This window comes from Phoenix dactylifera, unplaced genomic scaffold (genome assembly GCF_009389715.1).
Source record: "Phoenix dactylifera cultivar Barhee BC4 unplaced genomic scaffold, palm_55x_up_171113_PBpolish2nd_filt_p 001221F, whole genome shotgun sequence".
Classification (NCBI taxonomy): Eukaryota; Viridiplantae; Streptophyta; class Magnoliopsida; order Arecales; family Arecaceae; genus Phoenix; species Phoenix dactylifera.
Window position 1 is genome coordinate 9,467 of NW_024068556.1, and position 12,954 is coordinate 22,420.

A 12,954-nucleotide genomic window follows, 5' to 3' on the forward strand; every position below is an offset into this window, starting at 1 on the left:
TATCATTATTTCTATAATCATTAAATCTTCGATCAAATATTTAAACCAGTGCAATACTATACAAGAATCAATATAATAAATAATATCTAAATAATATGCATCATTTACATATCTATTATATACACATATAATACAACAACAATGCTCTTTTGAAATTGCTATAATGGTAGCAAACCATTGACAAATCTCTGCCTAACAGTTTAGTCGGGGGGGAGATGAACATCAACCTTTCTTTTTTGTCCAACAAGACATACTTTTAGCTACGTAGTTCAAAAATCCTAATAAATTTCATCTCAGCCATCCATTAAACTTTTTTTTTTTAAAAAATTTATTGATGGATGACACCTATTTTGTTCCATAAGTCTACCCAAGTCTATGGCTGAAGTTCCAAAACATCCGACTAGAGCCAATTTTACTAAGCTTAATTTCATCACCTCATCAAAGAATTCAGACAGTTTGTTCAAACTTTAAGAAACTTTCAAAATTTTCTAAAACTTTGTAAATATTTTAACTATATTTGAAATATTTTAAAAAATATTTTTGATGGTTTGTATGTAAAATTTCAACATTTATATACATGATAATGGGCGTAATCATAAAATTTCATTAGGCTAAATAAAAATTATATGGAGGAGGAACCAGTGCATATTATATGGGGTGGTTTCTATTTTGTCATGTTTTTTTTCGGCGTCTATATTAAAAAAAAAAATCAAAAGTTGAATTAAAATGAAATTCTTTCTACTAGAAAAATACTATAATTTTAAAAAAATATAAAATAAAAAAAAGATGGGCGGTCTCTTTTTATATTTTTATAATTATTTGTTTTTAAGTTACAAGATCGATGGAGTATTTGAGGACTTATCTCCCGATTTAACTTATAGTTTCCTCGTTAAGAGGAGGCCAGAGGAAACGTGGCAAAATAGTTTTCTGGCTCGGCTAATTGGAGATAATCCTGGCGCCTCAAGGAAGCCTTAACCCAGCTTTAAAAGCCTGAAACCCTTGCTTTGCCCCCCGGTTCGTAGCCTTAAACCCTACTTCGAAGAGCGGAAGCTCGTCGCTTTCGACGCCCCAATCCCCCCAGAGAAGAAGAAAGATGGCGTCCTCCATCGCCTCCTCTTTCCTTCGCCGCACCCTCCGTCTCTCTCGAACCTCCTCTCTCTTCTGCCGCCATCGCCAGCCGCGCTTCTACTCCTCTCTCCCCTTCTCTCCCTCCTCCTCCCCTCTGATCCGGGGTGCGATTCCCCAAAGCTTCAGGCAACTCCCTTCCCTCCTCTCCTTTCGGTTCGCCTCCTCCAAGGTGTCGGCGGATGCGAATCTCAAACGAGTTCTCGATTCCGAGATCGATTGCGTCGTGCAATCGGATCCTCACGAACAGGTAATGCCTCCAATATCTTACCACCCTAATCGATTCATCGAAGAGATTTCCTTTTTTTTTTTTCATATGTTTTTGATAGCTAAAAACTATGAGTCATGCCAGAATTCCTTTTTTTTTTTTAAAAAAAGAATTGTGGACATATTTTTCTTTTCTCCTGACTTGTTGATTTGGGGGAAGCCATTGTCATTTTCGTATCAAATTCTTATTTTGCTGTTAAATGAGTGTCAAGTTCAAATTTTGTTGTCATGGAGCATAAAATCTGTTGTTTCCGACTCTTGTTTTCTTTCCTATCGACACAAGGAAGGTTTAATTGTGTTCCTTGTTCCGGTACAAAATTTACTATTTGTAGCATTGCGGGTTATGATATTGGGGTGTTATGATATTGGGGTATACAATGGAATTCTCTGCCCTTGTCTTGTCCTGCGTTGATCTGGTGGAATGACAACATCTAGGCGAATGAGATCATGATGCTTGCATTGTTGTGTCCACTATGACGGCCATATGTGTGGCAGAAAAGCAAGGGCTTGCCAAAATGTTTATCAGGCTGTCAATGTTTCGTATACTTGATTCAATAATTTCACTGGCATGCCATGTCTAGATGGTCAAAATAGCAACCTTGGTAGATTGCCATGGAGCAGCTGGAGCCGTTACTTGCACATCAGAATCACAATATAGGATGATAATAGCTGGATGGTTCTATATAGTGCGAAAATTGCAAACTCGATGCTGACATGCCGATGAAGTTTAGGGAGAGTTATTTGTGTTGTGCCAATGTAAGATTTAAAGTTCTGAAAACTCATTGTATATTCGACCTTCATCTGAAAATATGTTGATTGGAATCAAGATGTTGTAGGTTGTGATTGGTTGGACCTATAGTTGGGATCCTGACTTTGGGAGTTGTCTGACATTTTGGAAGTTTCAATTTCAATTGAAAATAGGATATTGAAGGGCTCCATACTGATGCTAGGCATTCGACATTGGTTATTATAGAATAAGGAACTTCTATATTTTTCATGCAAAGAAGTGAATATTTCCTTGATTATATGTTGACACTGATGCTTATGATAATTAAAGAGTCTGTCGAGAGCAGATGCAACTATTTTTAAGTTTCTTATGGCATCATATGGTCAGTCCGACAAATGGAGAGTGGCCAAAAAGTTGGGCGTTTAATGAGTATTGAGAGGCATAGGATCTAAGGATCCAAAACTAAGCTAAGATATCATTTCCATGTGATTGGTCTTCATTATTTAATTTTTAACTAGTGAATAATGGAGAGCAATATTTGCATACCTGTAGGTAATTCAAGGTCAGGTTCTTCCAAATATTGGAGGCATTAAATTCCATATCTTTTGTTCATTCATGATAACACTGGGACAGAGTTCTTGATTTGAAGAAACGAAGGTAGTCAACTAATTGATATGTATCAGTTTAAGACAAACAGTTAAGTTCAAAGTGTCACTCAGTAGTCGCCAACAACTCCAAGTTGGGTTGTTATTTTGTTTGGAATTATTCTTAATTTTTAGAGGTTTTTTCCTTTTCGGTATACTCTGATTTTTTTAATGGTTTATTTATATCATTTTTAGTTACATAGGTGATTGTAGTTTGTTTATCCTAACTTTCCTTATCACCCTTCCTTACAAATCCGGCTCCTTGCTTATTAGGGGCATTCCATGATCTTTCTTGCTTACCACTGTGCCTTTTATTTCTATAATCCTAAAGTTCTGTTGGATCTTTCACTAATTATTTATTGGCCTCAGTGTCCCCAACTCCTCGTCTCTTTAGTGTTCAACTTGATTGTCATTGTCCTCTGTTGTTACAGTCTTCATTTTTATTTTATGGTCATCTTCTGTTTGAGACTAAATAAGGAAATAAGAATTACATATTGCAAATTAAAAAATGCACAAAGGAATCATCCTTATACTGTCTCAGTTATGAAGAAACACATCAAAACTTTTTTAACGAAATTTTGTGTGCAATTAATTTGTTCAGATTAATAAAGCTTTTTGTGGGTAATTTGTTAATAAAGCCTTTTGTCAGTTTATGCACATTTATACATGCATCGTCACCATGTTGAGGTGAGCTTATGATGCAATTTGCTAGAGTTTTCACAATATATTGAATGTGTGCATGCACTAGGATCGTACATTGTTTGAAATGGAACAAATTTTCTGCATCCAGTCATGAAGTTAAACTATATTATGTGAGTGCCTTACAGTATGTTGGCGAGTAATGTTAACATTTCTAAATGTTGTATAGTTCTTTTGTAAACTTCTGCTTCACTGTATATTAGAACCTAATCGATGATACCATACACAGCTTAGCTTTTCAACTTATGTGAGGATCTTTGGTTTTAGTAAAGGACCCGGACAAATTCACTAGTTGCTGGGTCCTGGAATTGCCCATCATATGCATTGAGAGTAAAATTAAAGATGTCAAAGTAATCCATTCAGTTTCTCTTTGCAGGAATTTGATTTGCCAGATGGGTTTCCCTTTGAGATCATTGATAATCCTGGGGACCAGACAATCGTCCTTAAACGAGAATTTGCAGGTGAGAACATCCAAGTCACCGTTTTCATGAATTTAGATGCAGATGGAGATTTTAATGAGAATGATGAAGATGGGAGTGAGGATGAGAACAGTGACAGCTCTTTCCAGCCAACCATCTCTCTGGTTGTATCTATTGAAAAAGGAGAGGGTCCGTTCTTGGAATTTTGCTGCAACCTTAATGGTGATGAGCTTGAAATAGAAAGCATGGTCATGAAGAAACGTGATGCTCTTGATGATCAGGGTGCTTATCAAGGGCCTCAGTTTTCGTAAGTTCTTTTATCCATTCTCTTTTGAACTATTTAGCTATTGGGGTGTATTAATAGGAATTCATTGTGAATTTGCACACTATTAATCAACAGCAAGTAGGCAAGGTTTCCGGGTAGATGCTGTTTGGTACTGAAACTTGATTCAGAAACTATCTCTTGAAACTTGATTTCAAGGGATCATTTATGTTCTGGAAGAAAGGGGGTTTTGGAAATTGTGCAGATCCTTGGGATAATAAGAATTGCTTTTACAGGCTGATAAGAACAGGAAGGGCCCTGAACTATGGGTATCTTACCACTGGACAATCCAACTGGTGACCCTGGTTAGGCAACAATTGGAAGAATATTGGAGAAATATTGAAAATAAACAACCAGCGAGGATAAATGGTTAAAAGGAGGAATTTCATAAAATTTAAGGGCATGTTGTGTATTATGGACACCAAATTATGAATTATAGGCAATATTTGCCAGACATTTTTAGAAGTATATTGTATTCATTTTGGGTCATGAAACAATGGAGGCAGAACCTTCGGATAAGCAAAGTCAGGATAATTGTTGTTCCTTGAATATTCATAAATATTTGTATCAAAAGTCCTCACTAATGTAGCAAAGGAAAAGTGTACTCTGTAATAAAAAAAAAAGAAAAGGAAAAGTGTACTGAGGTATGGCAAATGAAAACTCTCTGTTCTCATGTCTAATCGTTGGTTGCAGGGATTTAGATGAGAATTTGCAGAAGGCCTTGCACAAGTATCTTGAAGAGAGAGGTGTCAAGGGCTCCCTATTTGGTTTCTTGCATTCGTACATGATGAACAAGGATGAGAAGGAGTACCTAGTATGGTTGAAGAACATGAAGGAATTCATTGAGAATTGAGCATTTCATCAATTTTATGTTTAGATGAGTTTGAGGAAAGTTTTGGGATATACTTCTCAAAAGATGTAGTGATTCTTAAACTATTTGATTCTTGGAAAATTGTACCGTTTATTTAGAAATGTGGTTCTCATCAGAGTTTAACTTAAATGAGTTAGTTTTATCTTAGTTTCTCACGATTTACCGAGACAATGATTATTTTTCTTGCTGTTGGTAAATAATTTCTATACCTTTTGAACTGTTTATTAGAGCTTTATTTTAAAACTACCTTGTACCTTTTGAAGTACCTTGTAGCTGTGGCCATCAAATAAGTTTATGACATGATTTCTTATTCATCTTGATCTACATGAGAAATTTCCTAGCATTAAAGTTTTGACTGAAGAATATTATTGATGTCAGCCCTCATCCTTGAGGAATAATCTGCAATTCTATCTTTTATAAACAAAAAGGATTATATATGCTTATCCGAGTTTTGTAATATAATATGGTATGCCATTTTAAACAACTGTATTTTACTACCAAGAGTATGACCGACGAACTCAAACTCCCTAAATTCGGATTATTCTATATATGTGGCATTAACTGATGCATTGAATTTAATTGATCCTGCTCTCTTTTGAACAATTATTAAGTAACAGCAAGTTCAATTTCCTCAAAAAAAAAAAGAGTTCAAGGTTTTTTCCTGACATATTATTTGTTCTGTTGTGTCTGTGATTTTGACTAGGCGTTGGTTTTGCTGTGATTCAAGTATAATGGTCACGAAATATCTAAGAAAAATTGCTCGTGTTGTGTCCTATATGGGTTTGGTAATATTATTGGTCAAATGGTTTAGATGACAACATAATGAGGATGGATGGATGGAATTCATAAAAAAGTAGCATATATAATTAGATTTAATTCTATCACTATATAGTTAATCAGAGTATGTTGATGAATGTTTTTATGTAGTGGGTATCAATACCAAAATTGAACTGCCGAATATGACTCGACCTTGCGAAGATCAGAAGTATATATATACAGGACTTTATAAAACTATGTTTCCAAGATTTCCATTAGATTTCAATTTAATTATGCAAACTGTGAGGATTGAAGATGTGAGGTATTTACCTATAATATGGTACTTAAAAACCTCCAACTTTTCCTCCATATATAAGCACGGAACAAAATCACGAGCTAGACGTTAAGGTTTCTAGCAAGCATATAAGAATAGATGGAGGTGTTCATATTTGGGCTTCAAAGCCTATAGCACTTCAACATCCGGAAGCAACATACCTTGCAGTTAAGTTTTAGCAGTCCTAAAAACCTTGCCTACTGGCTGAAATTTGTTTCAACCCTTTTTCAAAGTGTCCTCCAAGTAAGAAAAGTGTAGCTACGAAATTGTCCCCCTTCTGGGAAGGACTCATTTGGTTCATAAAAATAGTTTTTCTCATTAAAATATTTTTATCAGAATGCTGATGTATGGATATATGATGTTCGAAAAAATAATTTCTATATGTTTGGTTGGTCATAAAAAAAAAAAGAATGGAATTGATAGAGAAATTCATCGACCTAGGTGGGATAGGAGAATTGATAAAGGGAATAGAGATGATGATAGAGATCATACTGAGAAAGAGGAGAATTCCGTATGGGTGAGAAGTATAGTAGAAATTTTGCTTTTCGATGCGGAAAAAAGATGCAAGTGACGCACTCTTTCTGAAGGGTTATTCGGTGACTTGATGCTCGGCACCCTACCCAGCACTGTGCTACTCAGGAGTAGCCGCACATTTCCTTCAAAAAATAGAAGTTTTTTTGGGCCCCTAAGAGGCTGTATTAGTCTATGTCGAATAAAATCTCTCCCTCCAAGGCGAGGTAAATTGGACTTGCCAGAGTAGGAGATTATAGAGTGACTTATATTTGATTGAGTATCTACTTTTCGAAAAAATTATATAAAATATCTATTGCGCTCTTAATTAAATTTTTTTTATTCTATTATATTTAAAAAATTTAAGAGCATTTTTGAAAGAATAAATTGCTCCAAATTCCAATCGGTGGGGTTGAATTTTTTTCATATTCCATATTATTTTTTCTTTTCTAAAAAATATAAAAATTTTATTTTTATAAAAAAATATTTTTTATTTTTTATTTCAAAAATCTAGTTAAATATAAAATATATATTTTTTTTTTATTGATCATGGGCTTTTTTTCTGCTTCTCTCCCCCGGAGAACCAAATGATTCAGCACCGTGGGTTGATCCATGAAGACATGGCTTCCCGAACCAAAATTCCCGTGTAACCGTCGCACATGGGCTCATAAAGGCTGTTCCCTTTAGGTTACCAAAATAAAAAAGCCCGCACCCTTTACATGATATATATTACTTTAAAAAGACTGACATCCCTCCACGCGGCGTGTGATCCGGACACCCAAACCATACCATTTATACCAATTATTAATGAATTCATCTCCGTCCAACCCCCCATCCGTCCGAAACAAGTCCAGATCCCACGCTACCTAACCATCACCATCTTCGGAAAAAAAGAAAAGAAAAGGAGAAAAAGACAGAATTCTATTGGATCTCCGTTGTGATTCGTGAACCAAAAACCTGGATCCTCCGATCGGTGGACCCCGTCACCAATCTGTACAATCGCTGAGTGATCAAATCGCACGGTCCAGATCCACCTTCTGGAATCTCCTCGCCGCTCGGTGGGGCGAGCTCCGTCCCCTTCGATCCAGCCGACATCAAATGCCACGTGTCCACCGCCTCCGGCGATATATACTCCGCAGCCCATCGAGGCACCCGAAGAACTCTTTCTGGGCTCAAGTGGCGTCTTTTCCAATGGACCAAGCTTACGGAGACCGTCAACCCGCCGTCATCAACGACTCCGCCGCGGCTGCCGCCGGGGAGGCGGCGGTGTATCGGGGGACGGAATATTCCGTCATCCGCACCACCGTCGCCCTCGCCCTCTGGCTCGGCCTCATCCACTTCAACGTCGCCGTCGTCCTGACGGCGCTCCTCCTCCTCCCCGCCCGCCTCGCCGCCGCGTCCGTACCTCTCCCTTACCTTTTTTCCCCCTCCTCCATCGTCCCGTTTTGCCCCTGTATTTCTCCGGTAGTTACCTGCGTTGCCCCCGTCGTTGCAGGGTCTTGGGGCTTCTGCTGGTTTTTATGGCGATTCCTCTCAATGAAAAGAGCAAATGGGGTCGGAAGTTATCAAAGTGCGATTTTTATCGATTAGTTTGAAAAGTAATTTATTTAATTTTATTTTAACTAAATGTTTGGTGTTTTTTTTTTCCTCTGAATAAATAGGTGGATTTGCAAGTACGCAGTTGGGTACTTTCCTGTGAACCTTCATGTGGAGGATATAAAGGTCTTTGATCCTAACCAAGCTTATGGTGAGCTGTTCTTAAGTTTTTCTATTTGAATTTCTTAAATTTTATTTATTTTTTTTAAAAAATTAGACTTCTGTGTTGTTTTTCATTTAAAACTGATAAAGCTTCTTCTTTTCGTCCATTATTACAAATACTTACTGTTTTTTATTCAGAAGAAGATATATTGATCCAAACAAGGCTTGTAGTGACCTGTAATTAACTTTATCATTTGAAAATTAAATTTGGTTGACATTTTTTAAATAATTTTTTGTTTAAAAGAAAATTACAAAAGCTCCCTCCTTTTTCATTCGATTATTGCATATATATAGTCTGCCTTTTGTTCCAATAAAGGATATTATCCATGGATGTTAAGACTTGGTGGCGAAGTGATGTTGAGTAATTGAGAGAGTGATTCGTATGCAGTGTTTGTATATATAGTCTGCCTTTTGTTCCAAAAAAGGATATTATCCATGGATGTTAAGACTTGGTGGCGAAGTGATGTTGAGTAATTGAGAGAGTGATTCGTATGCAGTGTTTGCTTTTGAGCCACATTCCGTGTTACCGATTGGCGTTGTTGCTCTCGCTGACCACACGGGTTTCATGCCTCTGCCTAAGGTCAAGGTCCTCGCAAGCAGCGCGGTAGGTTCCCTGCTCCAAGATCAGTGCTTTCTTAAGAGGTTAGGTGATTGGAGTTATTGATATCTTTTGTATCCTTCTATTACTGGATTTTCTTGCATTGGCTATACGATAATTTGGTCAGGTGTTCTATACACCATTTCTGAGGCACTTGTGGACATGGATGGGGCTGGTCTCTGCATCAAGAAAGAACTTCTATGCGTACTTGGAAGCTGGATATAGTTGCATTGTAGTCCCGGGTGGTGTGCAGGAGATGCTTCACATGGACCATGATTCGGAGGTCAGTCTTTGCACCTTGCTCATAATATTACACTACATTGATGCAGTCTGTGCACCTTGCTCATAACATTGCACTGTATTGATGCCTTATGATTTGCCTTTTCATTACTGTTTTGCTGGCCATCTTGTGGGTAATGACATGGCCCATCTTCAGGTTAGCAAGAGCTACATGACTCTGGTGCTTTTCAGATGGAAGAGAAATGTGTATTGGTTTATTAGAATGACATTGATCCAGATCTATTAAGATGAAATGCTATTGTTGTCATAATGGTTGGAGAGCTCACAAGAAGTTGCATCTCCTGGCTTTGTTGGCAAATTTTGTATTGATCAAGAAAGACATGTTTTTCTTGTTTGGTTGATGATGTCTTTTTAATATATCTGGTAACTCGGAGGTGACTCAGCACTGCAAATGCATTATCTGCTAAGTAGTAAATCCTTGTGTAGTTTAACCTTTAAGTCATGCAATAAATAGTTTTACCTAGTAGATGTCTATGACTACTGAATCTTTGGTTAAAGAGGGGAAAAAAAAGCTTCAAGTTATCAGTTGGTGATGAATGAAGTGAAACATGACGAATTTAATATGGCTCCAATAGTCAACTAGCAACTCAGGAAAAGTTTGTACAAAAATTGAGTAGGCATGGAGAAACCTAAACTTAACTCTAATACACATCAAAGATTTGGAAGTTAACTATTATGAATTGACCTTTATGTCGATATTGTAGCGTCATATCAAAGTTGTATTTGCTTGATTTTAAAATCTAAAATATTCAGATCAATGTTTGAAATCCATGCTCTTCCCATGCAGCTTATGTCTTCACCCTCGCTGCTGTAATGTTACATAGGTTTGTCCAAGTATTTCATTAGTCTTAGCATAGGCACTATAATTTTTCCTTTTACAGTTGATAGGAAAAAAATATGTAGAACACTGAGAAGGACAAAAAGAGGCCAGCAACCAATTGCTGTAAGGAGCATCAAGTCTGGTTGATTCCACCTGAAAGAAACTAATAACTAAAAGGCTCTTTATCTTGAAAGACTTGAGCTTGCAATTATAGAAATATTTTTCACCCAATCTTAAGCTGACATAGTCAGAGATAAAAAATATGTTCAATAAATAAAATGTAGGACAAGATATAAAAGATGCAATATACGTTTGAAAAGGAATAAAAATGCAACAATTTTTTAGTTTGATATTGTACCACATCTACATTATCAGGTCCACTGTTCAAACAATTGTTTCAACTATTTTATGTGTTGAGTTCCATCAGGCATGCATATCATTATGATCTCTTAAAAATATTTAGAATATGAAGTGCTTGGGGAGCTGGTCAAGGAGCGAGTTTCTTAGAGAGATTAGAAAGTGGGTTGGGCACTCTAGATAGAAGTTCCATGCTACCAAGCATGAAACACGTAGAAGGTGAAGCATTTAGCTTCACATTTCTCACTTTTTCTTCTGTACAGTACCAGGTTTGATTGAACCATGCATTACTGCTCGCTCTTGAGAGCTGCAGTTTTTTTTCCAGAATGTTATCTGTTAAAATTTGTATAGAAAAACTTCTGTCTGTTAGCTTATCAATGCTTGCATGTTCAAGACAACATTTGGCAGTATGTTTACTAGTGATTTCTGTTTGGTTAATAGGTTGCTTTCCTTAAAGCAAGAAAGGGATTTGTACGGATAGCCATGGAGACTGGCCGACCCATAGTTCCTGTTTTCTGCTTTGGTCAGGTAGTCTGTTTTCTTCTTTTCTTTATATGCATATCAGGAATTCTAACTATGTATATCTACTAGTCTTCTGTCTTCTTTGTAGTTCAAGTTAATCAGCTTTCAGTCTTAACTGCAAAATCAGCTGAATCAATGCCCCCGTTGAGTTTGAAAATATTCAATAATTGACTGTATTAAGAACTATGAATAGCTTTAGAATGTATTCTCTGTTCATTAAGTTCAAAGAACCGACTAATTCATGCATGTGTGTTGTTTATTTTAGCATGCATACATCGCTCCATTTTCTTCTCACATGCTCTGTGAGTATGATCGTCCATGTCCTTATAACAAAGTTCATATTTGGCTTATTGCTTCTTGCTTTAATTGGTGGCAGAGTTATATTTACAAGTGGTGGAAGCCCAGTGGAAAATTATTTGTCCAGTTTGCTAGAGCAATCAAGTTTACTCCAATAGTCTTCTGGGGAAGATTCGGGTAATCCAATAGATCTTATCTTAGACTCATTAATTTCATGCAATTAACCACAACAAGAGGAAAAGTTTCAGCAGGTGTATGAATTCTTGTAATTAAGATTGCTGCATGTTCCATAATATTTTGTTCTCTTCTTTATTGTAGATCACCTATACCATTTCGGCATCCAATGCATGTAGTGGTGGGAAAACCCATTGAGCTCAAGAGGAATCCTAAGCCGACCATTGAAGAGGTTTTAAAAAAAAAACCAACGCATTTTTTATTCGTCGAAACATTCAAAATGACCTTATATCACTGTGTGAAGGTACCTGAAGGTCTTTGGGGGCCATGTGCCTATAAGCAAGGAACTCCATTGGCCACCAGAGAAGATAGTTGTTCTATTGTTGTCACATAGTACACATTAGTATCTATGATCACTGCAAATGCCCTGACTTTTATTTGTTTCTTGGTGCTGGCAGATAAATGAAGTTCATGCGCTGTTTGTTGTGGCCCTCCAAGAGCTCTTTGAGAAGCACAAAATCAGAGCTGGCTATCCTGATCTTCGCTTGAGAGTTCTATAAATATTGAGACGTAGCTTTGTATCTTTACCTCCTGGTCCTGAGCTCCAACAGTTCAGTCCTCCAGAGAAGCAATGAAACAGCCAAGAAGACCCTGTCTTGAGTTTGCACATTCTCGTCAAATCACTGGCAGTCACGGTGGTGCAATGATCTATTCTGATAGTTCCTGTTAGAAAATCAGGATCAGTAATTGTGCTAATTGGTGTATTATAGGGGAAGAGGAAGCACACTTTTTTTCTTTTTCTGAATGGAACTTGGATGAACACCTGTACTTGTTGAAATTTTCAATATTGTTGGGGTTATAAATTTCAGCGAAGCATGCACTTGATGCTCTCTAAGGTGTTATTAGAGCGGAATGCAGGAGATGGGAAGAGATCCAAGGAGAGATCTGAATCTATTTAAAATTTACATAATTACATGATCCAGACTTGATCCAGTCCAGTCACATAGTAGTGAGCCGGTTCGATTTTATTATTTCGATCCTGCTCGGATGTAGACTGGATCTGGACCTGATGGTTTTGCTGATGAACCGTTGCATTTTGTATGAAATCTTGTATCTTGAGATTGTCATTGGAGAAGGGATTTGAGCTCTCAGAAAAACAAGGACTGTCCATGGCGCTGATCCAATTACAGCTGAAATGGAGACAGGAACTGTATCTGATCCAATCTGAGCCTTGCCCTTGCCAACCCCATCTTTACTTGATTGTACCCGACCCTGATCCAACCCATAAAAACCGAACCACATCAACCCTTTACAGGATGCACTCTTTTAATGTGCTTCCAGAACTCATCTTTTTACAGATAAGAATTTTACTGCAAATTATCCTAAGCTAATTTTACCAAGTTGAATAACAACATAATACAAACAACAAAAAGTTAACTTAACCAAGTTAAACA

The 12,954-nt window shown here is 37.0% G+C and overlaps 2 protein-coding genes across 2 annotated transcripts; both read left to right on the forward strand.

The window, feature by feature from the left end:
- The first annotated feature begins 989 nt into the window (after positions 1 to 989).
- LOC120108200 (uncharacterized protein At2g39795, mitochondrial-like) lies at positions 990 to 5,221 on the forward strand. The gene is made up of 3 exons (XM_039121776.1): positions 990 to 1,375; positions 3,839 to 4,188; positions 4,897 to 5,221. Exons 1-3 carry the CDS (start codon positions 1,094 to 1,096, stop codon positions 5,054 to 5,056), a joined length of 792 nt encoding a protein of 263 aa, XP_038977704.1. The 5' UTR covers positions 990 to 1,093; the 3' UTR covers positions 5,057 to 5,221.
- Positions 5,222 to 7,815: 2,594 nt separating this feature from the next.
- Positions 7,816 to 12,390, forward strand: LOC120108198 (diacylglycerol O-acyltransferase 2D-like). The gene is made up of 9 exons (XM_039121769.1): positions 7,816 to 8,071; positions 8,170 to 8,244; positions 8,336 to 8,421; positions 8,930 to 9,036; positions 9,158 to 9,313; positions 10,949 to 11,035; positions 11,406 to 11,503; positions 11,645 to 11,732; positions 11,959 to 12,390. The coding sequence occupies exons 1-9, from the start codon at positions 7,866 to 7,868 to the stop codon at positions 12,058 to 12,060; spliced, it is 1,005 nt and encodes a 334-aa protein (XP_038977697.1). The 5' UTR covers positions 7,816 to 7,865; the 3' UTR covers positions 12,061 to 12,390.
- The last annotated feature ends 564 nt before the right edge of the window (positions 12,391 to 12,954 follow it).

Excerpts from the sequence above, each read along its gene's own strand:
- LOC120108198 (XM_039121769.1), top strand. The coding sequence starts at position 7,866 with ATGGACCAAGCTTACGGAGACCGTCAACCCGCCGTCATCAACGACTCC. Across the intron at positions 8,245-8,335 it reads TGGGGTCGGAAGTTATCAAA|GTGGATTTGCAAGTACGCAG; the intron begins GTGCGATTTTTA and ends CTGAATAAATAG. Across the intron at positions 11,036-11,405 it reads CTGTTTTCTGCTTTGGTCAG|AGTTATATTTACAAGTGGTG; the intron begins GTAGTCTGTTTT and ends AATTGGTGGCAG.
- LOC120108200 (XM_039121776.1), top strand. The coding sequence starts at position 1,094 with ATGGCGTCCTCCATCGCCTCCTCTTTCCTTCGCCGCACCCTCCGTCTC. Across the intron at positions 1,376-3,838 it reads AATCGGATCCTCACGAACAG|GAATTTGATTTGCCAGATGG; the intron begins GTAATGCCTCCA and ends TTCTCTTTGCAG. Across the intron at positions 4,189-4,896 it reads TATCAAGGGCCTCAGTTTTC|GGATTTAGATGAGAATTTGC; the intron begins GTAAGTTCTTTT and ends CGTTGGTTGCAG.